The 23,079-nt window shown below is 39.4% G+C and overlaps 1 protein-coding gene across 8 annotated transcripts in view; it reads left to right on the forward strand.

The window, feature by feature from the left end:
• The window catches only part of SPIDR (scaffold protein involved in DNA repair), a 207,977-nt gene that overhangs the window by 60,983 nt on the left and 123,915 nt on the right, over positions 1-23,079 (forward strand). For all 8 annotated transcript variants that reach the window (XR_007888598.1, XR_007888597.1, XR_007888599.1 and 5 more), the window contains 2 exons: positions 5,002-5,102; positions 18,795-19,014. Coding sequence is in view for 5 of the 8 variants with exons in the window: in XM_051610443.1 (XP_051466403.1) it covers positions 5,002-5,102; positions 18,795-19,014 (321 nt within the window). In the remaining 3 variants the exon portion in view is untranslated. The remainder of the gene's footprint in view (positions 1-5,001; positions 5,103-18,794; positions 19,015-23,079) is intronic.

Below are 23,079 nucleotides of genomic sequence, written 5' to 3' on the forward strand. Positions count from 1 at the left end.
CCCAGTTAACATGTAAATATGAGAGGAGTTCTGTCCGTGCTTTGAAAAAAAAAAAAAGGAGGGAAATTGCCCAGTCCTGAGATGGGGATATATGTTTGTGCAGCCTATTGTGTCTTGAAATACACGGAGTCCTGAGTATCGTGTATATAAGGAAGGAACTCAGTCATGAGATGCATGAGTGTTTGACTGTGCTTAAATTCAAATGAAGACTAGAGAGGAGTAAACTTGGATGAACGTGGGGTTTTTTTGCCAAGTGCCCCACTGAATGAAAACCTTAATAAATAAATGCAGAGATATCTGTTCTTTCTTTTTTTTTTCCTGGTTTTTTGTTTGTTTGTTGTTTTTGTTGTTGTTGTTTTTGTTTTTCTATTAGCCTCATTGGAGTTGGAAGGTAGGGACCAGCAGCCTGAGGGTCACAGAATAGGCTTAGTGTTACCTTTTGGTGATACTTCAGTCTTGCTGTTGAAGTTTGTGGAAAGGGGCAACCACCAGAAACTGAGCTTTTGTGCTAGATACTGAGCTTTCTCAGGGTCATCAAAGCTGTCTTTCATGTGGGTATTGTTGGACGTGGGCAGTAATGGCAACGTGTTGTTTTAAATACAGTATTTCAACAAGCTTAGACTTGGTACAGAAACGGGACATGGATTTCTGCTGGTTAAATCTGTCTGCCTTTAGGGATTTAAAGGAACAAAATACTTGTACTGAAAGTTTCATGATTAAAAATAAAAAGGTTGTCTGCAGTGGAGATTCTGTCTGAGCAGTTTGGCTTCACTGAACAGCCTTTGCATTAACAATTTGCCAAATGTGCTCAGCTTGCTCATATTAAAAATTTTGGGGGCAAGTTTGAAGTGTTGGTCAGTAAAGTTTGCATCTCGAATGATTTTTATTTAAATACTGTTTTTCTGTTCCCTTGATTGCAGAAATCGTACATTAGTAATAAAAATATATTTGCCAGATATGTATTTATATATACACACACATCAGATGTTGGGTTCATCGTGGAGGACAATTAAATACATCATAAGGGCTAGAACTGTGCAAAAGACAGAACTGAGTATCTTTTTCTGAACTTCTTCAAGTGGCTACGTGCGTAAATAAACCCAGACTGCAGATTAACCAAGACCTGGTACTGTAGAATCCAATCTCCACCTTGGATGTCTGCAAGTGTCTCATATCTGGCAAAGTTAAGTCAAACAGTGTCTGTAGCCTGAAGAGCCAGGAAAGCTAGGCAATTTTTCTGAGTCATAATGTGTGGCCAGTGAAGAGTGTCTATATTATTAATCTCTATCTTGCACTACCAAATAAGGAGCAAGTTACTCCCATATCATAGAATCTACACAAAAAAAATTATAAATCCAGTTAACTACCAAAGACTGAATATAAAAGCTCATTAGGCATTTAACAATCTACAGATGTACTATTTAGAGTAAAATAACAGTAATTTTAATCATTTAGCGTTTTCAAAACATGGAGTTGGTCTTTACATGAAGCAGGCACCTGCTTAATACCATGCTCTGCTTTGTGTAAGCTCTCTGTAACTCTTATCTCTCAGCTGCATTGCCAGGAGTGACTCTCTATAGTTCACAGTATCTCACTACACATACACAAGCATTTTCAACAGTGTGGGCACCTGTATTGTATGATAAGGAATTAGTGGTTTTCAAACACTGTTGTCATAAAATCTATTAGAATATGTAACAGAAGCATCTTTTTCTTTGTTTTATGTATTTAAGCTAAAAAGGGGGTTGGTCCTGTGTTTGGGGTGGTGTTTAAATTTATTTTGTTTCTATTTGTACCAACTCTCTCTCGCCATAGAAATTCCTTTTGTGCATGGCGTGTCCTTGAATTGTATTTTCCAATTTCAATTTCCAATGTATGAAACAGACTTTATAAGAAACCCATTTCCAATCACCAGCGGAGAACATCTAAACGCATTCTTGGTTGTATTTTATATTCTGCAACCAAGCAGATACAAAATGCTTTATGGTGTTTTATATTTAAACTATTTTTAACTGCATTTGGAATGGAAATGGAAGCATGGTGATAAATAAATAGCAATGAATTTTATTAGCACAAAGGGCTGCTACGGAAAGGCACAATTTTATTTTTTCATGGACCTTTGTGGTAACTATTACCCTAATACAGACATGGTTAGCAAATTAGTAATGAAGTTCTAAGTGTCAGTGAGACGGTCCCTGGTAGGCATATCAGGCTTGAAACAGGAATGGTGTGTTACTGTTTTGTGCAATAGCCACAAAACCAGGCACTTGCTTTCCTTCATGCTACAGGGTGTTCCTGCGACAGGCCAAACATTAGTGGCCTTATGGAAGATTGACTGGACACTGCCATGGCTCTGTTCAGGGAAGGGGTGGGAAACGGGGCTGTGAGCCAGTCATAGCTGCTTTCTTGTGCAGGTACCTTAAGGTTTTCTAGCATTATTTGAACAAAGAAAATACATCTCTGTGATTGTTGTCAGTGGAAGGAATGGAGTAGGGATTTAGAACACTCCTGTTGAACAGTTTTCTTTCAGAAAACAAGCTTTTAAGACACTAGCTGTATTGTGTATTGCTGCAGTCCAACCAGAGTCTGGTTGCAGACTCTTGCAGGCCAACACAAAAAGAGTTTAACTGCTGCATTTCTAAGCCTAGCTGAGATGGCATCTGCATGGCTCATGTAGACCAAGCAGTAAAGCTGAGTTTCAACTGCATCTAACAGTTCCCTCGCAAGTGCAACTGGGTGGACAGTTTGCTGGAGTTTGTAGAACTGTCTTGCCCGCAAGTGTTGTGGTGCAATAATTCTTGAGTGCTCAAGTTTTGTGGGAAATGTGGCTGAGCAGAGTGTTACCAGCAGAATAAAGGATCCTATATGAAGTTCTTTCTTTGACTGTGCTGCTCTTGGTGCCAAGGATTCCACTGGACTTCTCTGTATTAGTTGCCCCTGTGTCTTAAAGTCCATGTTGAAATCAGGATTAAACAAAGCTGTTAAGCTTACCTGAAAGCTTACTGGAGCCCATTTTTTTCCTAAATATTTTTGTTTATATATTACATATATATTGTATATTTGTATATGTAAATATATTTATTGGAAGGGATGCAATCCAGAGGGACCTTGACAGGCTTGAGAGGTGTGCCCATACCAACCTTATCAAGTTCAGTAAGGCTAAGTGCAAGGTCCTATATCTGGGCTAGGGCAATAACAAGCACAAATACAGGCTGGGCAGAGTATGGATTGAGAACAGCGTTGAGGAGAAGGATCTGGGGGTGTTGGTCAACAAAAAGCTCAATATGAGCTGGCAACATGGGCTCGCAGCCCAGAAAGCCAACCGCATCCTGGGCTGCATCAAAAGAAAAATGGCCTGCAGGTCAAGGGAGGTGATTCTTCACTTCTGCTCTGCTCTCATGAGACCCCACCTGGAGCACTGAGTCCAGATCTCGAGCCGCCAACACAAGGTGGCCACGGAGCTGTTGGAGTGAGTCCAGAGCAGACCCACAAAGATGATCAGAGGGCTGCAGCACCTCTCCTATGAAGACAGGCTGAGAGATCTGAGGTTGTTCAGCCTGAAGAAGAAGGCTCCAGGGAGACTTTATAGCAGCCTTCCAGTACCTCAAGGTGTCTACAGGAAAGCTGGGGAGGGACTTTTTACAAGGATGTGTAGTGATAGGACAAGGGGTAATGGTTTGAAACTGGAAGAGGGTAGATTCAGATTAGGTATTAGGAGGACATTCTTTACTGTGAGGGTGGTAAGACACTGACACAGGTTGCCCAGGGAAATTATGGATACCCCCTCCCTGGAAGTGTTCAAGGCCAGGTTGGATGGGGCTTTGAGCAAGCTGGTCTAGTGGGAGGTGTCCCTGCCAATGGCAGGGGTTTGAAACTAGATGATCTTTAAGGTCCCCTCAAACCCGAACCTTTCCGTGATTTTACAGCCTACCTGGAATGCTGCTTAGGACTTTTGGCTCCTTCTTGGCTTCCACAGGTGTGAGTCCTCCACGTTTCACATTTAGCATGTGAGCTTTATAAACTGTTTGGCTTTTTTTCTAATCCAAAAAAATGTATTTATGTGCACAAATGATCAGAATGTGATTGTATGTTACCTCTGTTGATTCCTAAACCAGTTTAACCCAAGGACATACATTCACCTTAGTAGAAATCTGTGTTGATATACTGGATAGTACTTGTTGTGGGAAAACTTACACTGTAAGGAAAGAGCTAAATAGATTTTTATGCAAATAACTTCTTTGGAGCCAAATTAAAATGCTCAAATATTTCCACAGTTGTTCAAAGTGCTCTGTAGGAGCCCAAAGACAGCCTCCAGCACGTGTGCCTTTTTGTTCTTAAAGTGAGAAATAATGTCTTCTGGTTTTGAATCCAGGGGTAGGAATTGCTTTAGTGTTACCTTAAATGTATTTGTGCTAGATGCCACTCCTCTGCTCCTCACCTTGGGAATGCTAAATTCATTTCATCTTGGAGAGTGTTCAGACCACTGAAACTGCACACTTGACCCAGCTTGTGAAATGAATCATAGGGTCAAGTATGGGTAAAAGAATATTTTTGTGATCACTCCTTGCCAACAGACAAACAAATCTGTGAGGAAAAAAATATCCCAACCTGTTATAACTGGTGGTTACAGTGGTTTGTTTTGAATTCACAACTGCCTGTAGTATCTGTCAGGCTATGTGCATAAGTGCAAAGAAAAGTTGGAAACCTTTTGTTACAATCCTTTCTTTGGAGGCAGGACTGAAAATGTGAAGAATCTGGACACGCAGATACTGAAAATGTTTTAGTGTGTATTGAGCTGAAGTGTGTGCTTTATTGGGAGTATATCCACTGGAAAATCAAACTTAGGATAAGTAATCTGCAAAATGTAATTTTACTGTATGTTTCTGTCTTTAAGGGTCAAAGCAGGCATATTCCAAATATCCTATGATTTTGTCACTTGGCATAATAATAAACTTGAATACTGGTTCCTGGCAAAACTGAGCATCCCTTTGTTCTCTACAGGGGCGGCCTCGCTGAGAGGTTATGTCAACTGCAGAACAGAGAAAGATCTGCCATTAGCTTTTGGAGGCACCAGTGTGTTTCAGATGCTAAACCTTCCTCAGGTAAGAAGCATTTATACATATACTACTGTGTGCAAGTCTATACTTACATGTGTGTATATATGGCCCACACAGGTGTGCAACTGAAGTTTAAATTCTTTTTTATTTTTGCTTGACTTGGTTTTAATGCTCTCATAATGGTTTTCTGAGCTAACACTGCATTTCAACTAAATGTTATGGTTTATAACGTCTCAGTCATGGAAGTGTTTGAATGTAAGGGGAAAATAACTTTTTTAAAACAGCCTCCATATAGCCTCTTCAAGACTCCTTGAATTCCAGCATCACCTGGGAAAATGGTATTTCCAGCAGGTTGTAGGACAATGCAAGGCTCTATTTATGGGTTTGTTTTGGTTTTTTTTGCTTCTTGTTTATTTATAACTACCTTTTTCTCTCTGTGTGTTCATTTTTCTTTGGTTTGAAGTCAGCTGTTATCACAATTAATTGTGAATGACAGCAAATATGTACAAATACAACACAACTATGAAATAAGTGGGCAGCATAACTACAGAGGGCACTTCACTTAAAAAGAAATGGTGGGACTTACACAAATGAGTTACAAGTGACAGATTGCACCACCTTTCAGTCATATTTCTTGAGAGATAATGGATTCATAGTGTAAAGTGTAAATAAATGGTTACATTTTTTTATCAATTTGTGTGTGCGTGAGGGTAGGCTACAAAAATTCAAGCATTTATTCTGTATTAGGCCAACTACTTGTTTCTTGAGCACGTATTGACTTCCATTTCTTTTTCAGAAAGTCCTCTGGTCTTAATTTCTTCATTTGAGGGAATCTATCACTTGTTTTGAGAGCTTGTCCTTAATTCCACTCCCAAATTTTTAAAAGTGGGTTTTCTTCCAAATCCGAGTTTGTCTGGCTTCAGCTCCCCTCTTTTGTTTCTTGTAAAGCCTTTCTCCATTAAATTAAAGAGCTCTTTAGTATGTTGCATTTTCCCTTTCTGGCACTTGGACAGCAAAATCATGCTGCCTAACAATTTTCGTAAACTAAACAGACTGAGTTCTTTAAGGCTCTTTAAAACATTTTTACCAGCATTCAAATTATTTGCATGGCTTTTTATTGCACCCTTTCAAACTTTTCACCATGCTCTTAAGAACAAGGACAGCTACTCTGTATGTTTTCTTGCAGTTTTAGTCTCATCAAAACACTTGGCCAGGTCCAGTTCAATACTCAGTCTCCTTTATGTTCAAGGCTTGTAATTGGACTTTGAGTCTGGTTTGACTTTGGTCACAGTGTGATGCTGGGACCTCACATTGAATTGATTGTCCAGTATTATTTCATAACTTCTGTAGTTGTTGTTTTCTGAGATCCATTTTCCCATTCTCCAGCTGCCATTTGTGTTTCTTCTACCTAAGCACAGGGGAATTATTTGTGTCTTATCCAGGTGTCCTTCATTTGAGTATGCCCAGCTAGCCATGCAGTTCAGATCATTGTGTATGTCAAGCCTGTCCTCTTTTAGTTTTAAGTTTGCTTGAATTTGTGGCATCCACACAGTTTCTTATATTATTTTTTAACTTATTTTTATATCATTGATGAAACTGTTTAATAGTACGAGTGCTTATTTTCAAGTCCTGCAGGAGCTGCTCTTACTCAATTATGATTCTCCACTGGTAAAAACCTCCAACAGTAATTCACAAAATTAGTTCTATGATATATGTATATATTTGTGTTTCACTCGAACAGTACATTGCTGATAATGAAAATGATTTTTTTTTCATAAGAAGGTTGTCCAATTTTAAGTCACACCCAAAGTGTTGGTTAAAGCTAGTCTCACAGTTTCTCACTGGAGCTATAGAGGGCTTAAGACCCATGACCACTTGCATGCTACCTATGCAAAATGCCACCCATCTGGTCTCCAATTATTGTAGGTCCCTTTGTTTGCCCTTCTTGAATACTAGTACAATATCATCATCCTTACAGTCGTCTGGAATTTCCCCAATATTTGTAGAGTCACTAGAAAATAATATCAGGGAACCAGAAATATCTTTAGCCAACTCTTCAGAACTTCTATGCCGAAAATTATGCAGGCATGGCCACTTAAAATCAGTCAAGCCTTCTGCATGTTGTTTACCCTCCATCTGAGTTACTAGTGTATAGGAGATTACTTTATCATTCTCCTGTGGTATGGGGACCTCCTCTTGCTTTTTCTTAATGTCAAGCAGAAGTTGATATTGAATTGGTCTGTCTTTTTAATAAAATGTTTAATGTTCTCTATAGTAATGGACTTCCAGCATGGCTAAGATGCTAACATTCTTTTTGTCCTAGCTTCACATGTGTCATTACAAAACCTTGTGTTTGGCTGCTTACCATTTTGCTAGACTTCAACTCCTAGGCTGAAATATTCCATGCTAAATATCTGCCTCTGGCTGAATTCCTTTCTTTGATTATTCTTCTTTCTTTCAGAAAATGAGTCAGAATTCGTTAGCATTTTATGAGAAAAAGGCTATGGGAAAATACCTTGCTCTGTTCTAAAGTACATTTTAAAAATTCTGATGAGTGTCATGATGATTTGCTTTTGGCAGAAGATAAGCCATTTCTGGGATATGCCTTTTGTCATTATAGTGAAATTCTGCAAGAACTTGGGCAGGTTACAAGTCTTTAGGACAAACTACTGTTTCATTTACCATGTGTGCTAAAATTTCCGTACGTTACAGAGCATGCCATAATTTAGAAATACACTTCAACTGCACAGCCTAGATTTCACTTCCAATTCCCAGTCATTATTACAAAGCATGAGGATGATAAAAGAATCATTAAAATAGCTGTGATTATATTGTGGGAATATTTTTTCATCTGGAGCAAAAATAATTTTTGATAGTTTTGTTCTTAAAATGGGCCATGCTGTTTTGTCTCACCAAAATGAAAGTGGTGTTTGGTTTGGAAAATGACAGTCAGAATGGGTGAAATTTTACTGATGTAACTTGATAACCTTCTAATTGTTTCCAGTCTGGAAATGTGAAGTGTCCATATAGCAAATGCACACCACTTTGAGCTTTCATCTTTTTATGTTCATACTAAGGGTGTCTCACTTGCCTGAGATTCTTCCTGAATTTTGTTTCCCCTCTGTTTTGCCTAGTAATATTTCTAAACAAGCCTGTTTCCAGGACTGTTTCTGACCTCAGCAACAGAATTAGGGGAAGGAACTTTTCAAATGACAGACTCAAAAGAGTTATCAAAGGAACCCGAAGATGAATGCAGAGGATTGAAGTAACTTAATTGCTGGTGACCTGTGATATCATTTTGGATATACCATAGACATGCAGACCAGAAGTTCATTGCTAAGGCAAAGGGGAGCAATTTCAAATTAGAACAGTCTGAAGTCCTCCTTCCATTTGAGATTTAAGGAAGGACACTTCCAGAAGTGTGGGCTGTTCCCCCCGTTAGGCATTTCATATTAGAGAATTTTATGCCTTTGTTTTGCTGTTGTTTACTTTTATATTGTATCAACATCCATGTTATTCAAAACCCTCTTGCTTCGGCTTTATTTTTTTTAAAATGCCTTTCTGTTTGCTCCCCTGACCCCTTTCTGTAAGTAACCATTGTGGTTTGGCTGCCTCTTGGTCCCTGGGATGAATCACTACCCCCGAAGATAACACCTCCTTTCAGCACAGACTTTCTGGTTTTTGTACAGTGCATGGAGGCCTCTCTTTTGGCTGGCTCACTCCACAGGGCAGCAGAAATCTTTGTGCTTTCTCCATTTTTATAGTTTTGAGTCAAAATGGCATTTGGCAGCCTATTCCTGTGTTGGGATAGGCACTTACTAAGGATTTGCATTTTTGCAAGGTGATTGGTAATTCCACTTCTGTAATCAAACTGACCATATCAGACAGAGGCCTGAAAGGAGAAGACCAAAGCTTGCCCATGCTACACAGTGTTTGTTGGATGCTTGCTGTGGTTTAGTTCTAACAGAGATGGATGTCAGGCTCTTTGCTGGAAATCCAGAATGTTGTTTTCTTCACAAGATGTGAAATAGAGGCTGAGAGGTGTGCATCCCTGTAACAGCAAGTCTCTGATGAGTCAAGCTGATGGTTGACAAGACACTAAAAATACTTGAAACAGACTCATGTAGATTCCTCTGTAGCTTCTGGAATTATATTTTCTATCAATTTTATTTTCTATTGTGTTTTTTTTCCTTGCCGTTAACATCAAAGCAGATCTTTACCTAAAATGCAGAAGCATATTATTCTCTAGCCTTTGTAATTTGATAGAAGATATCTGGTATCTGTTGTCCTGAGATTAAGATTTGGGATTAGATTAGAATTGAATTTGTGTAATAAAACTGATAATAAACCCAAACCATTGATGTTTCCTTCCAAGCTGCTCCTTCCTCTCAGGGAAAAGTGACCTTCAAGGGGCAATGACTCGTGAGTTTGCTGAGGCAAGTAGAACACACACATGAAGGGAGGAGGCTGGGAAGCCTTGGGAGATGAGGACAGGGTTTCACATGTAACACCCCATTTTCCGAAAGGCTCAAAGGCTTACAGAAGAGGACATAAACAATCACTCCCCTCTTTCCAGTTTCAGTGACTAGTTACAGTGATGGGAAGAAGGGATTTTAGCAGCTTGAGTGCCGTAAGATTTGCAGAAAAATTCATCTCTGTGGAGGAAGAAAGCAAGAGTAGTTCTTGGCAGGGTTTCCTTTTTACCATGCAAAATTCTTCTAAAAACACACAAGTCTGAGCTTTGCTACTTGTTTCTTATTTTCTTAGGTCTTGATAGTTTGTTTTATTACTGAAGAGTTAATACTATAAATTAGAGACATGGCAAGTGGCCCAATTTATGTTTTTGTTGTGTCGTTTGTTTTTTTTTCTTCTAGCCAGATGTCTGAACTTGTTACAGCATTGGAAAGGAAAAAATCGAATGTAAACTTGTCTTTTTCAAACAATAATTCTTTGTATTGTTTTTGTTTTCTTATGAGAAACAGTAATGGCATGCGGAGTCATTTTAAGTAGCTTACATATGTTCTTATAAAGAATGTATAATGCTTAAAGCACAGCTAAATGCAGCAACCTTTTTAAAATTAATACAGATGTGGCAAGAAGCCATCACGCCTGCAAGACTTGGTGTGCTTTTGAGAAAAATGTTTTTGAATGGCTTCAGAAATTACCTGCCCAGAAAGAATAACAACATGTATAGACCAGAATAGTGACCAGATGTTTTTGTACAGGTTGTGAAAAAGTCAGAATCTCCACTTGGCTTTCAACATTGACTTTGGATTGCAAGGGTCTGCTTGGTATCTGTCTGCTTGCAGAGTTTGTCATGCCTGCACCTGCAATCTTTTACATGAGGGAGGAGGAAGAACAATAAAGCAAAATAATGCTTTTCTTTTGATTTATGCCTGTAATTTGACATCTTATACTTTTTACACTTGAGAATGAAAGTAAAACTCTGTGGCCTGAACCAGAAAATGTAGGTTTGGCTATTCTTCCAGTGCAGATAGTAAGTGCTGTCCCAAGAGGGTGTCTAGCAACTACAGTTTTGGAACCCACATCAGACAATTAGAAACTAAATGATGTTGGGATGAAATAATGCCTTTGAAAAAAATAACGGAGGAAGACAAATTTGGATGTGTGTTGCTTGTTTGCTTTATTAAATGAGGCATAAAGTGGGGTTTTCTTTGTTTACTTTATACTTCCATAACGTGCATCTGATCCATCCATCTGAACCAAATGCAGAAATGAATTTTCATTCTTACTGCAGTAAATACTATTACCAACATCAGTTGCTCAATATTCTTTGTACTTTCAGTGGGAAATGTTATTTTATAAAAGCCTTTAGCTAGGATTAGTAGGAATTTGACTGGAGTGTTAACACTTATATTTCTTTTAGTTCATATTTCTAAAGAATTTGACAGTTAATTAGAAGTGTCATTTCACTTTTCAGCCATGTTCTTTAGAAAAGTCAACTATGTCAGGTACAGTACAAATTTGCTTCTAAACTGCACTTCACATGTGTATGATTTGTTTGATAGCCTTTTGAGCAAAAGTAACAGTAATTTGTTTTTCTTAAAAGCATCTGTCCTTCTCCCTATCGTTCAGATATCATTAAGGTCAAGAATTGTGCACTGTGACTGTTTAGATGGTAAGAACAAATACAGGTTGTTCTAACTGCCTCTGCACAAATCAAATATTTGTTAGCAGTTTTTCAAAGATTAACATAACTTTAAGCAATTTCATTTTCTTCCCAATCCTGTGAGTTTTCTTATGAATTTGTCTTGTTTTTTTTCAGAAAACTCTACTTGCGTAACTATGATTTTTTTTTTTAATTGATTTCAAAGGAAAGTGTTACAGAACTCTTCCTTCTGCCTCTTGCCCTTCTTGTTTGGTCTCTTTCATCCATGTGACTTATGGTGCAAGCTTCGTGACAGGGGACTTTGTTGTTTTGTCCTTCTTCCATTGCATGGTAAGCCACATGTACCTTTACTGGGAGGTGTGCGTGTTCTTTACTGCTAGAGGCTTTTTACTTTCACAATAATAATGATTTCTACTCTGCTCTTCTTCATGCTTCCATGTGAGTAAATTTATTTTTTTCCAGAATAGTCAGTGGAGCAGAGACATACACTGCTTCACGTTTTACTAAGCTCCACATTTCTTCTGTGTGTGTGACATCTGTGTGCTTGTAGTTCAGTTTTCTGCATTGACACTGTGGCCTTTACAAAAATGTATTTCTACCTGTGCCATGTATGATAGCTATTCAGTCACATTCAGATGAGCATCTCATGTCCTTCGGCTTTGTGGGTGACATGCAGTCTTTCAACATTGTGAGATTTTTAAATCTTCATGGAGGAATGGAAAATAGGAAAAAAAATGAGGAGTGTCCACTGTCATAGAGTCACAGAATCATAGAGTGGTTTGGGTTGGAAGGGACCTTAAATATCACCTAATTCCAACCCCCTGCCATGGGCAGGGACACCTCCCACTAGACCAGCTTGCTCAAAGCCCCATCCAACCTGGCCTTGAACACTTCTAGGGAGGGGGTATCCATAATTTCCCTGGGCAACCTGTGTCAGTGTCTTACCACCCTCACAGTAAAGAATGTCCTCCTAATACCTAATCTGAATCTACCCTCTTCCAGTTTCAAACCATTACCCCTTGTCCTATCACTACACATCCTTGTAAAAAGTCCCTCCCCAGCTTTCCTGTAGACACCTTGAGGTACTGGAAGGCTGCTATAAAGTCTCCCTGGAGCCTTCTTCTTCAGGCTGAACAACCTCAGATCTCTCAGCCTGTCTTCATAGGAGAGGTGCTGCAGCCCTCTGATCATCTTTGTGGGTCTGCTCTGGACTCACTCCAACAGCTCCGTGGCCACCTTGTGCTGGCGGCTCGAGATCTGGACTCAGTGCTCCAGGTGGGGTCTCATGAGAGCAGAGCAGAAGTGAAGAATCACCTCCCTTGACCTGCAGGCCATGTTTCTTTTGATGCATCCCAGGATACCGTTGGGTATTGGGGATGTTGGTTGATGAAAAGCTCAACATGAGCTGGCAATGTGCACTTGCAGCCCAGAAAGCCAACTGTGTCCTGAGCTGCATCAAAAGAAACGTGGCCAGCTGGTCAAGGTAGGTGTTTCTCCCCCTCTACTCTGCTCTGGTGAGACCCCACCTGGAGTACTGTGTACAGTTCTGGAGCCCTCAACACAGGAAGGATGTAAAGGTCTTGGAGCAAGTCCACAGGAATGCCACAAAGATGATCCAAGGGCTGAAGCAACTCTCCTATGAAGACAGGCTGAGATAGTTGGGGCTGTTCAGCCTGGAGAAGAGAAGACTACGGGGAGACCTTATAGCAGCCTTCCAGTGCCTGAGGGGGCTACAGGAAAGCTGGGGAGTTTTACAATGGCATGTAGTGATAGGAGAAGGAGGGAGCAGTTCTGAGATACTAGGTATTAGGAAAAAATTATTTCCTGTGAGGGTGGTGAGACACTGGCACAGGTAGCCCAGAGGAGTTGTGGATGCCTTATCCCTGGAAGTGTTAAAGGCCAGGTTAGATGGGGCTTTGAGCAAGCTGGTCTAGTGGGAGGTGTCCATGCCCACAGCAGGGGGTTGGAACTAGATGATCTTTAAGGTCCCTTCCAACTCAAACCATTCTATGATTTTCATCAACCAGCACCCCATCTCTTCCCTCCCGAGTCCCTTTCCTCAGGGCTATTCTCAATCCATTATCCACCGGGCCTCTGACTATGGTGGGGATTGCCCCAACCCAGGTGCAGGACCTTGTACTTGCCCTTACTGAACTTCATGAGGTTGATATGGACCCACCCCATAAGCCTGTCAGGGTCTCTCTGGATAACCTCCTTTCCCTTCAGCATGTTGACCACACCACACAGCTTGGTGTCATAAGCAAACTTGGTAGATTACCCTCCACCCTGATTTCTCTTCAGGACTTGGCAGGTGTCGTGCACCCTAATTTGTTGTCCTTAAGCACTTCTCACTCTATAGTTTCAAGGACTGCTGTGCTGCTGGAGTTCTATGAATTGGCTCTACAGAGTTTGTTCCCTTTGAGAGCTTTCCATTCAAGGCTACAGGTGCTCTTTTGGAACACTTGAACAGTAACATTTTAGCAAAATTCACTTGAGTGAGGTGATACCATGTGTAGTCTTACTGATGTCAACATCTGATGCATTTCCATACATCAAGTCCCATGGGTCCTCTCCCTGCAGTGTGTTCAGCTTCCTGTCACTGTAGCAAGAGAAACATAAAATAGGTAGTCTCCAAGAGATCAGAATTTCTGTATTTTTCTCCAAATTTATCTTCCTTATTGGTAGTTATGGAGTTACTAAAGCAAACCTTAGATTTGTATTTCAGGCACTGAAGCCAGAATGTCTGAACATTTCTTTTTAATTGTGCTACTTGATGTTTTTCCTTTTCTTCTCTCCAAACTGCTTTTTGATTGTTAAAAGTCAAAGCAGACTGGCTTTCTTCTTAGCCTCCCTGCTAGGCTGCCCTGGGCATGGCTAGTGCACCACCCGTGACCACGTACATTCAGTGTTGATGTGGCTTAAATATATGCATCTGCTGTGAAGCCACTTGGTTAGGTCTCAAGATTACAGGCCTTCACTCTGCCAGAAACTGTAAAGTCATGCTGAATTTTTAAAAAGGCTCGAGATCTCACTGTCTATGATCTCCAAATGAATGGGGAACTTTTTTAACCCTCTTGGAATTCAGAGTAATACAGAACATCTGCAGAGTAATGCATCAGAACATTTTTTGATGTTATGGTATATGACATGGTACATGACTGAAGGGCAGTACCACCCTATGGACTGAAATAATAAACAGAAGTGAAAGGAACTAACCAGGAAGACCCATGCATTCAGTGTGAAATTTGTTTGTTCATCTCCCATGGGCATGAAATATCTTTGTGGATTAATTGAGCTACTTCATGTTTGGGTTCCAAATTGGAGTGAGAGACCAACATCCCAGAGGTCACCTGGAGTTAAATAGTTACCTATGGATGGAAAAGCTGATCTGCTAGGTGGGTCAACCAAACCTCTAGCTTAGGATCCTGTTTCTGGCAGAGACAAGAGCCATCAACATGCCTATGAAAAATGGTAACAGGACTAACACTTGATGATATTTCCCCAAAGTATTCTCCCAATGATCTCCCAAAGATTTCTCACTCAGGGCCTTTCTGAACCAGAACTAGTGTCTATGTTCTTAGTATTTCTAAATAAATGTATTTCTTCTACCAAGAAGTGACTCCTGGTTTTTCTGAACCCATGTGTACAATACAGCTCTTGTTTTGATCACGCAGTTGTGAAGCATCAGGCTTTTGTTGGAAATTAGGCCCAATGTCTTTGCCAGGTTTGTTCCATTACTTCTGTTGCCAAAAAGACCTTTCCCTGTGATTTCAAAGGTTCTGCTAACAGTAGCAGTGAGAGGTTAATGTCCCATTTGCCGAGGTTTGGGTTAGGATTTCTTCAACTGTTTGAGAAGCTTGAAGATGTGGCTCCTGTGTATGCTGGTGAATTAGTGCTGAATCTGCCTGTCCAGCCTCCTCATGGCAGAGCTGCTGGATGGCTTTTGTTAGAGCTTCTTGTTTCTTGGATGGGAGGTGAGGGAGGTTCTTGTCAATCACAGATAGGCTTCACCAGAGATACTTCCCTGCTTAAATGACTTGTTCCTCCCATCAGTCAGTCTCTCCTGCTGTTTTCACTCATTCTAGACCACTTGTGAGGTCTGGAGGAATTAATTTGTTTGATCATGGTCCATCTAGCAATGATTTCTGTCTGTTGCCTTCCAGTGGGTGGCACTTACCACAGCAGTATTCTGCAAAGGGCGGATGTGACCTATACGGGTGGAAACTAACCCAGCTGATCACTGGTACCTGATTTTGCTTGTACTCTGACCCTTCTTGTGACCAGCACTTTGGATCCCTAGCAGCTAGCCTGTTGCTGCATGTCTTTGTGGAGGCTTTTCTTCTTATGGAAAATCTTGTTTTCCCCTCCTTTTAAATGGTGCTTTTTAGAGGCACACATCCCAAATACCTCTTCAAAATTCACACTCAACCAGATTTATGAGTACCTTCCTATATCTCTTTGTGGCATCTTGGGCCTCATGTATTAGGGTTTGAATTTATGCTTCTGGAATTAATAGGGTTTCTGTTTCTAGTCCTTCATCTTTCAAATGAGCCTTGAGCCAGTGTCAGTGGATGTTTTCTCTGACTCTCTAGCTGACTTGCACCTTTTAAAATACGTATTATTGTAAAGTATTCTTTCTTGTTTAAGATTACTAGGTATTATCATGAAACCTGCACATCTGCAGGTTTGAATTTCTTGGGCTGTAATTCTGCTTTGCAAGGGAAATGAAGTGAATGAGGACTTCAGCTAGTGAGCGAGAACTTCTGTTAATTATCCATGTGTAAATGTAAACAATGCAAAACCTTAAAGTAAGCCTTTCACCTAGACAAACAAAGAAATAAACTTCTCTGGCAACAATAGAAATTGCAGTGAGCCAGCCCATCTCCTCACCCACAAATTCTCCCTTTACTGTGCAGCTAAATACGTTTGATTTATTTTTGATTGACATAACAATACAAGAGCCAAATTAATTTAAAACGAACCTACGTTCTGAGCTTTGGTATTTCATCATGTGCCAGGAATCCAAAGTGCTTTGCCACGTTGTTTGAGAGAGCATCAGCAGTAATAATAATTTCTGAGTAATTAAATTAAACTATCTCTGTGCATCTAAATAAACAAATAGATTGTGGTTCTGTAGAATGTGCGTATGTGCCAAGTGTGAGACTCTGCTAGTTGTTGAAATTGTGCTGCTTTTTATGTAGAAACATTCAGCTTCATTTAGTACCAACTCCCGGTGGTTGCACTAACTTTAAGACTGGCTTGCAAGAGACTTGCACCTTGGTAGGGTGTTTTCCTCCAATTTCTTTTAGAGGCTTTCATGTAGATAAAGTTCTTGCTTTAACTGGTATTTTTAAATGTTTTATTATCAGAAGTATTTGAAAGTAAAATGTTATTAGCTTGTCATTCATTGTCTCTAACCTGTTTTATCAGCTGAGTAATATATGCTGTTGACCAGTAAGAATTGTCATAAAATTCTGTATGTAAGAAATGCTTAGTTCAGAACTGATGAACAGTCTCTCTCATGAGCTGTCTTAATACTTCTTTTTAATTAACTGTTGGTGTATTTCAAAATTGAAGTTGATTTTTTTGTGACTTGGTTTTTAAAGTGGATGGAAATGCAAATTGTGTAGTATGTCTGGAGGGAAGAGGTAAGTGCTCAGTTACTTTGAAGGCTGAGAATTTTTGTGGTTGGGAGAATTTGTTTATGCGTGCCAGATGACTTGGGGTTGACAGAGGACCACAACTGCAGCTAGTCAGGCAGAACAGAATTCAAGTGTGAATATTCTAAGTCCTTGCCTTTAGGCGTAGAAAACTAGTCCGTGCTCACACTTAGCAGAAGTTTGCACGTAAGGAGACCTTACTTAACACAGTGCAGTGAGTATTTGGAGTGACACTGGGATGTTACAGCTTTCCCTGAGAAGGTGACAGTGGTGAGGAGTAGTAGCCATGGCAATCATATCTCTTCAGCAGTTGGTCTCAAAGGAGTTAGCAGAAAGGATCCATTTTTCTAGTCCTGCTTCTCAGATCTGGAAAAGGAGGTCGAGCTGTAATGTCTTGGACAGAACTGGCTCATGTACATCACATGGGGGAGTTTCTGGTGGAACCCTTTATCCTGCTGGAAAATACCAGTTCATGGAAAACATAACACTTTGCAGAAGCATGTTGCATGTGATGAAAATTTGGTTAACATAAAAGTTGTTTTGAGAACATTTTGGTTTTATATTTCAAAATTACTTTATTTCAATATAAAATGTAATAAAGACTGGGAAATACAAAACAGGGACAAAATATCTTTTTTTGTAGAATTTAACTGTATTTAATAGGGCCCAGTTTCTTTGGTTTGGGTTTCTTGAGGGTTGGGTTAATTTTTTTTGAAGTTTCTCATAAACCGAAACTAAAATATTTTTATTTATTTTCCAAAGGAAAGGCATTCACAATTGTGAAATGGGCCTTACAATAAACAAACAAATAACTAATACAGCTCTGCTGTTAAGTTCCAGTATCACGTTCACAGTTCCTCCCCTGCTTCTTCTTTGCTGTGGGAAGACAATAATTTGTATCAGCTGTTTTTCTTGGGATGCTGTGTTTTTCCCAACCCAACTTGTGAATCAGAATGGGTGCAATTTGGGCTCTGCTGCCCCTGTCTGCTGGCACCCTGTCTTTCCTCTCTAACTGCTTACAGCATTTGGTAGGTAGATAATAACAATTACCTCCTCAGTGACCAGAGTGCAAATCTGAGCAGGACTAGGGGAGAAAAGATAATAAATCTTATATAGTCTTTACAGCACTGGATCATGTCTGCCTGTGTAGCTGTTGCTCTGTGCAGACTGCAAAGCAAGCTAGAAGTAATTTCATTTCAGAGCAAAGTTGTTTTCCTGTTCAGCATACACAAAAGTGCTTAGAATGGAATCGTGGAGATGCTGATATCTGTTTATGTTGCTTTAAAACAAGAGAGCCTTCTGTATCCTGATTGCCTACTGATAAAATGGATGATCAATTTTGCAAAAAAAATGTTTTAGGCACTGAATTTATCTTAATCCCTTTTTCTCCACATCCATCTGTAAATGTGAGTCATCAGCATTTAGATGCTTTGTACCTAACAGGGTACTCTTCTGACTTGGTCCCTGACAGATGTTGCTTTGAGAAAGGTCAAGGAGGGCAAACACAGCTTCACTTTTAACGGTGTGATTATTCTTTTTAAAAATTAATTTTGTGCCATATCTAATAGAAAAGACAGAACAGCTGAATGAGTTGCAAGATAAAAAAGTTCAAAAGTAGTGGGAGAGGGTTTCTTGTTAGGAGTTTGTGATTTCATGCGTGTTTGGAAAAAGTGCAGGTAGGCTTTTGTCTCCACAGTTGATTTATATAAATAAAGAGAAGAATAATTTAAAAAATCTGAAATCTATAAAGAGAAGAAAAGTTACTAGAAAACTTTAACATATCTTTAACACGTCTTTTGGTGGGGCAATGTATTCTACTCATGTGGATTTTTCACAGTCAGACATATCTGCAGAGAGCAGAGGGATGCACGTCATCAGGATGCCAGATTTTTATCCTCCTCGTGCAGATTTTGCATTTTTATTTTTTCATTTTAATTTACTTTCCAGATAAATCTGGTGTCTTAATTGTGAAGATCTTAGAAATGTTTGAAGAATGTACAATACAAGTTGCCATCTGCCAGCAGCTGGAACAGCCTCCTGCTACATTTTCATCTGAGGATGTTGTCATCAATGCAGGAGAACCCATACTCAAAGTCCTCTTTGCAAGAGAGACAGCAGCTCACCTGAAGAGCAGGCCCCAGGATGTCATCCACATTTACCCTCCCTGGTGAGTAGGCAGAACTGGCCACGCTTGTATTAGCACTGCAGAACAAGGAGGGCTGGCAGAATCCTGGCTGCAGTGTTGTAGGGAAGACCTTGGGGGTAGGGGGGAGCAGGGATCTGTTGTGGTCATCTGTCTCTGGCAGCTGGAGAGGCTTTGACAGATGCCTTAAAGATAGCTCAGATAACAACTAAATGTATATCATAATGCCTCCAGTGTTGCTCAGGGCTTCAGTTTTGTTTTCACTTAATATTTTCATGTTTAGAGCAATAGAAGGGTCTGAGAAATGTCTTATCAATGATAAGGCCAATAAAGTGCATACTTTCTGGTAGCAAAGTAGTTCAGGAATGCTCATCTGTTGCTGTGAGTATGGGTATAATGTTTCAGTCGATAAGTCTGTAATAACTGTGTAGCATGCCAGGAAAACAACATGCAGCTAAAAAACTGGGGAGAAAAAAAACAAGAGTGAGAGATTCACAGTATTGTTAAGGAATCGGTGGACACTGTTTTGATAGTTCTACATTGCTTCTGCTGTCACTGTCTTCACTTTCCCAAATCCTTCTTCAGCACAACCCTTTCTGGAATTCTTAAAAAGTGTTTGGTCTATATTTGTCATTTTTCTGAATTGGACTACTTTCCTGATTTTAAGGGGTAGCATAAAGTGATGAGATTTCTAGTAAAGCAAGCTGGATTTTTGCTGGTGGCTGTAGGTTGGAAGGTCTACTCTTCATAAAAACACAAGACAACTTTGAAGTGGGAATATTACTTTTCTCTCTTCTCCACCCAAATAATAAAAGAGGAAATATTTTTCCTCTTACATATTTCAGCACTTGTTACCTGAGTTTTAGCCTTCAGCTGCAGTAGAACCCTGCCTCTAGCATTTGTCCATATCCCTTTGCAAAATACTTTTTCTTGTTTTGCAAAGGTTTGTATGTGTTTTTTATCTTCATTGATAGCTGCGAATCCTTTTTGGGTTCCCCAATCTGTAATATTTTGCTTCTAACATGTTGTCTAACAATTTTTGGAGGCAATTAAAATAAAACAAGGGAAGATACTTAACCTGTGGTTTATTAGGGCTACAGATTGTTTAGATGTAAATAAATCTGTAGTTAAGGGAAAACAGTTGAATATTAATTAAGTCCTAGTCTGACATGAAGTAAGTCACTGCCTTTTTTTTTTTCTTCCTCTCACCCCTAAGGTACTAATGTTTGTTCTTGTTTACCTTTTCCTTCAGCAAGCTTCTTTTCATGCTTTGCATTTGCTTTTGTTTCCCCCTGTGTTATTCTTGTTTCTCATTCCTACAAACTTCCATCTTAGTTCTGCTTTTCTCTTCCAGGTTTTTAAACCACGAGTCATTGCATTTATGCTACTGTATCTTTCTCTATAGACCTTAACCTACAGAAAGATTTTTGTACCAGCAACACTATAGTTAGGGGATGATTCAACTTTTTTTTTTTTTTTTCCTGTATGGTTACTGTCAGTGTGCTTAGCATGTGTAAGCCCCAGACTGCTGCAGCTTGTTCCATGCCTGCTCCGGGAAGGTTTTACACTGCACTGATATAGTTCTTTCCAGACTACAAGCGCCAGTAACTGTGCAAGTGTAGTCTTCTCAGTTGTTTCAATTCTAAAATGTTCTAGACATAAAACTCATTGCTATATATACATAAACTGAGATTTCTTGAGAAAATTCCTTAGCTGTCTGCCTTCCTGGAAATATAACTTTTTATTTGTGCTTTTTTTGTTTGGTTTGTTTTTTGGTGTTGGTTTTGTCTTGTTGGGTTTTCTGTTTGTTTGTTTTTAGTAGGATGTGCTTTTTATGTAAGCAAAAGGTTATTTCATAAAACCAGAATGTTTGGGCAGGGAATACGTCTGTGTTGTCAGAGCTGCTCTCCTTACCTATGTGACTCTCAAGGTACTTTTATAAAGACAGTAGTCAATAGTGGCAAAACTACATTATATCTCATCTCTAGTCCTATTTTCTATCATTTTGAAATTATCTTAATGTCAGTTGTCTTTGTTTACTCGACCAGAAGTCAAAAGAAGTTGGGTTGGATACTGATAAACTAAACCTACAGGAGACAGGGAAGGAGGAGGATGAGGGATGTTTTGTTTTTCAGTATTATTTGTCACTTTTAGGTTATAGTAATTGGAAATTGGACTTGTACCCTCTATCACATTTCCAAGCTTCTGTTCTGTTATACTCTTACTTGAGAGTTCTGAATGCTGAAATGTAGTTTCTGTTAATCTGCATTGAATTTGTACTTCTGTCGTTAAAAACAAATACTGCTTGTGTTAAAACGCTTTCCTGTCAATTCAAGTGTGTGACTCCTGTAAAAAGGAATTAACTAAATCTAACCCTGGCATAGTGAAATAAGCATATTTACGTATTTTATTGCTATCACCAGTCAGAAGCAGAAGTGAAGCAAAAAAAAAAAAAAAAATAGATGCAAGGGGAGATAATCCTTGAATGACCTGGGTGTACTTGGGACACAGAGCACAGTCTGCATCATCATCCTGTATTTTGAGATGCTTGTATGGTAAGACAGAAGGGGATGAGATGGAGTGATTTATAAGTGCAGTGCTTCTGCTGCTGTAAAGTGACATCCTAAAAGTAGGATTTCCTGATATCTTTAAAATAACACCTTGGAATTATGTTCTGACTTTGCTTTCGCTTTCTGATCAGGCAGCTGAGTGAGCAGGTAATACGCAGGCACACAGACTGGTGGGTTTTATATGTAATTATTTGTGAGCGAAATTGGAATGCATCATTTTGGAGCCTTTGTGAAACTGGAGTTTGCTTTTGTGACTGTATTTGTATGTGTTGTGAACTCAGTGCACAGCTTGGTATGTGAAACATCTCTGTCAGTAGATTGGCATAAATACTTCAGGAAGCAGTTTTTAAGAGATTTGTTGATATATTTGTTGGTATTTGTTTGCATACAGAATATAATTATACTTCAGCAACAGATGCAAGTAATTTCAATGTAATTTAAAAAATAAAATATTGACAGGAGGCCAGTTATAAAAATCTTATCAACCTGGACATTGTTTGAGAGTGGTCCCACGAGGAACTTTGTGTCAGAGTAAGAATTTGCAGGACTGAGCCCTTGATTTCTTTACAATTGGATGTGGGTTTCTTCAGGCCTAGTCTGAATGTATAGTCTTGAATTAAAGGGAGTTCATGTGAGAATTTTTATTTGCTATAGGGAGAGCAACCTCAATAGGCTGATTAACATTTTCCAACTGATGGTGGCTGGGGGAGGAAGGAGCTCAGCTGTCTGGCCTGTGAGCTGTCTGATGGGAGCCTGCTCTGATCTTGAGGCTATAGAGAAATATTATTGCAGTGTTGTATCTAAAAGCCTATTAACTTGGACACATCACATGAAAACGGTTGCATATTTTGGGCTGGAGCTGGTATGTGTCTGGCCAGCTGGGAACACAACACGCAAAAGAACTCAGCCCTGCCTGCCCCTGCCTGTGTAGGCTTGCCTTTGGTTGTCTTTGCAGCACCCAAGTAATTCCTTGGATTAAGATTTTTAAATGAATACCTTATAATTTTTTACAAACAGATTCTGAATCACTAGGTGTTTTTAACAGCTGGAAAAGGAAAAGTTTATTACTGAGTGTAATTAAATTGATTACTAAGTCTTTATTCACTTTGCAGAAATACCTGTCCCGCAAAAAGTGAAGACTGCTTGGTACTGCAAAGACGTTAGAGAATGGGAACAAAAGGCTTCCGTGTTTCACTAGTGGAACTTTTATGGCTTCAAATTGCCTGGAATTGTTGTTTGTTTGTTTAATTGTAAAAATGATAGAAATAATTTACCATACCTAACAGAAGTGGGAAGGATTTATATTTTTAGAGACTTCAGAATTTTTTTTTTCTGCTGACAGCAGAACTTGAGGATAGACAGTTTACTTCAGATATTCCTGCCTTCTGCTTGTAGATATGCCTACTCTTGAATTTTCAGGATAAATCAATCTGAAGACAATGGTGCCAGTTAGAATTTTTTTCCTTGCCATTAAATTTAATAACTTTGAAATTTATTTCATGTATTTCTCAAGTTAAAC

This window comes from Apus apus, chromosome 2 (genome assembly GCF_020740795.1).
Source record: "Apus apus isolate bApuApu2 chromosome 2, bApuApu2.pri.cur, whole genome shotgun sequence".
Classification (NCBI taxonomy): domain Eukaryota; kingdom Metazoa; phylum Chordata; class Aves; order Apodiformes; family Apodidae; genus Apus; species Apus apus.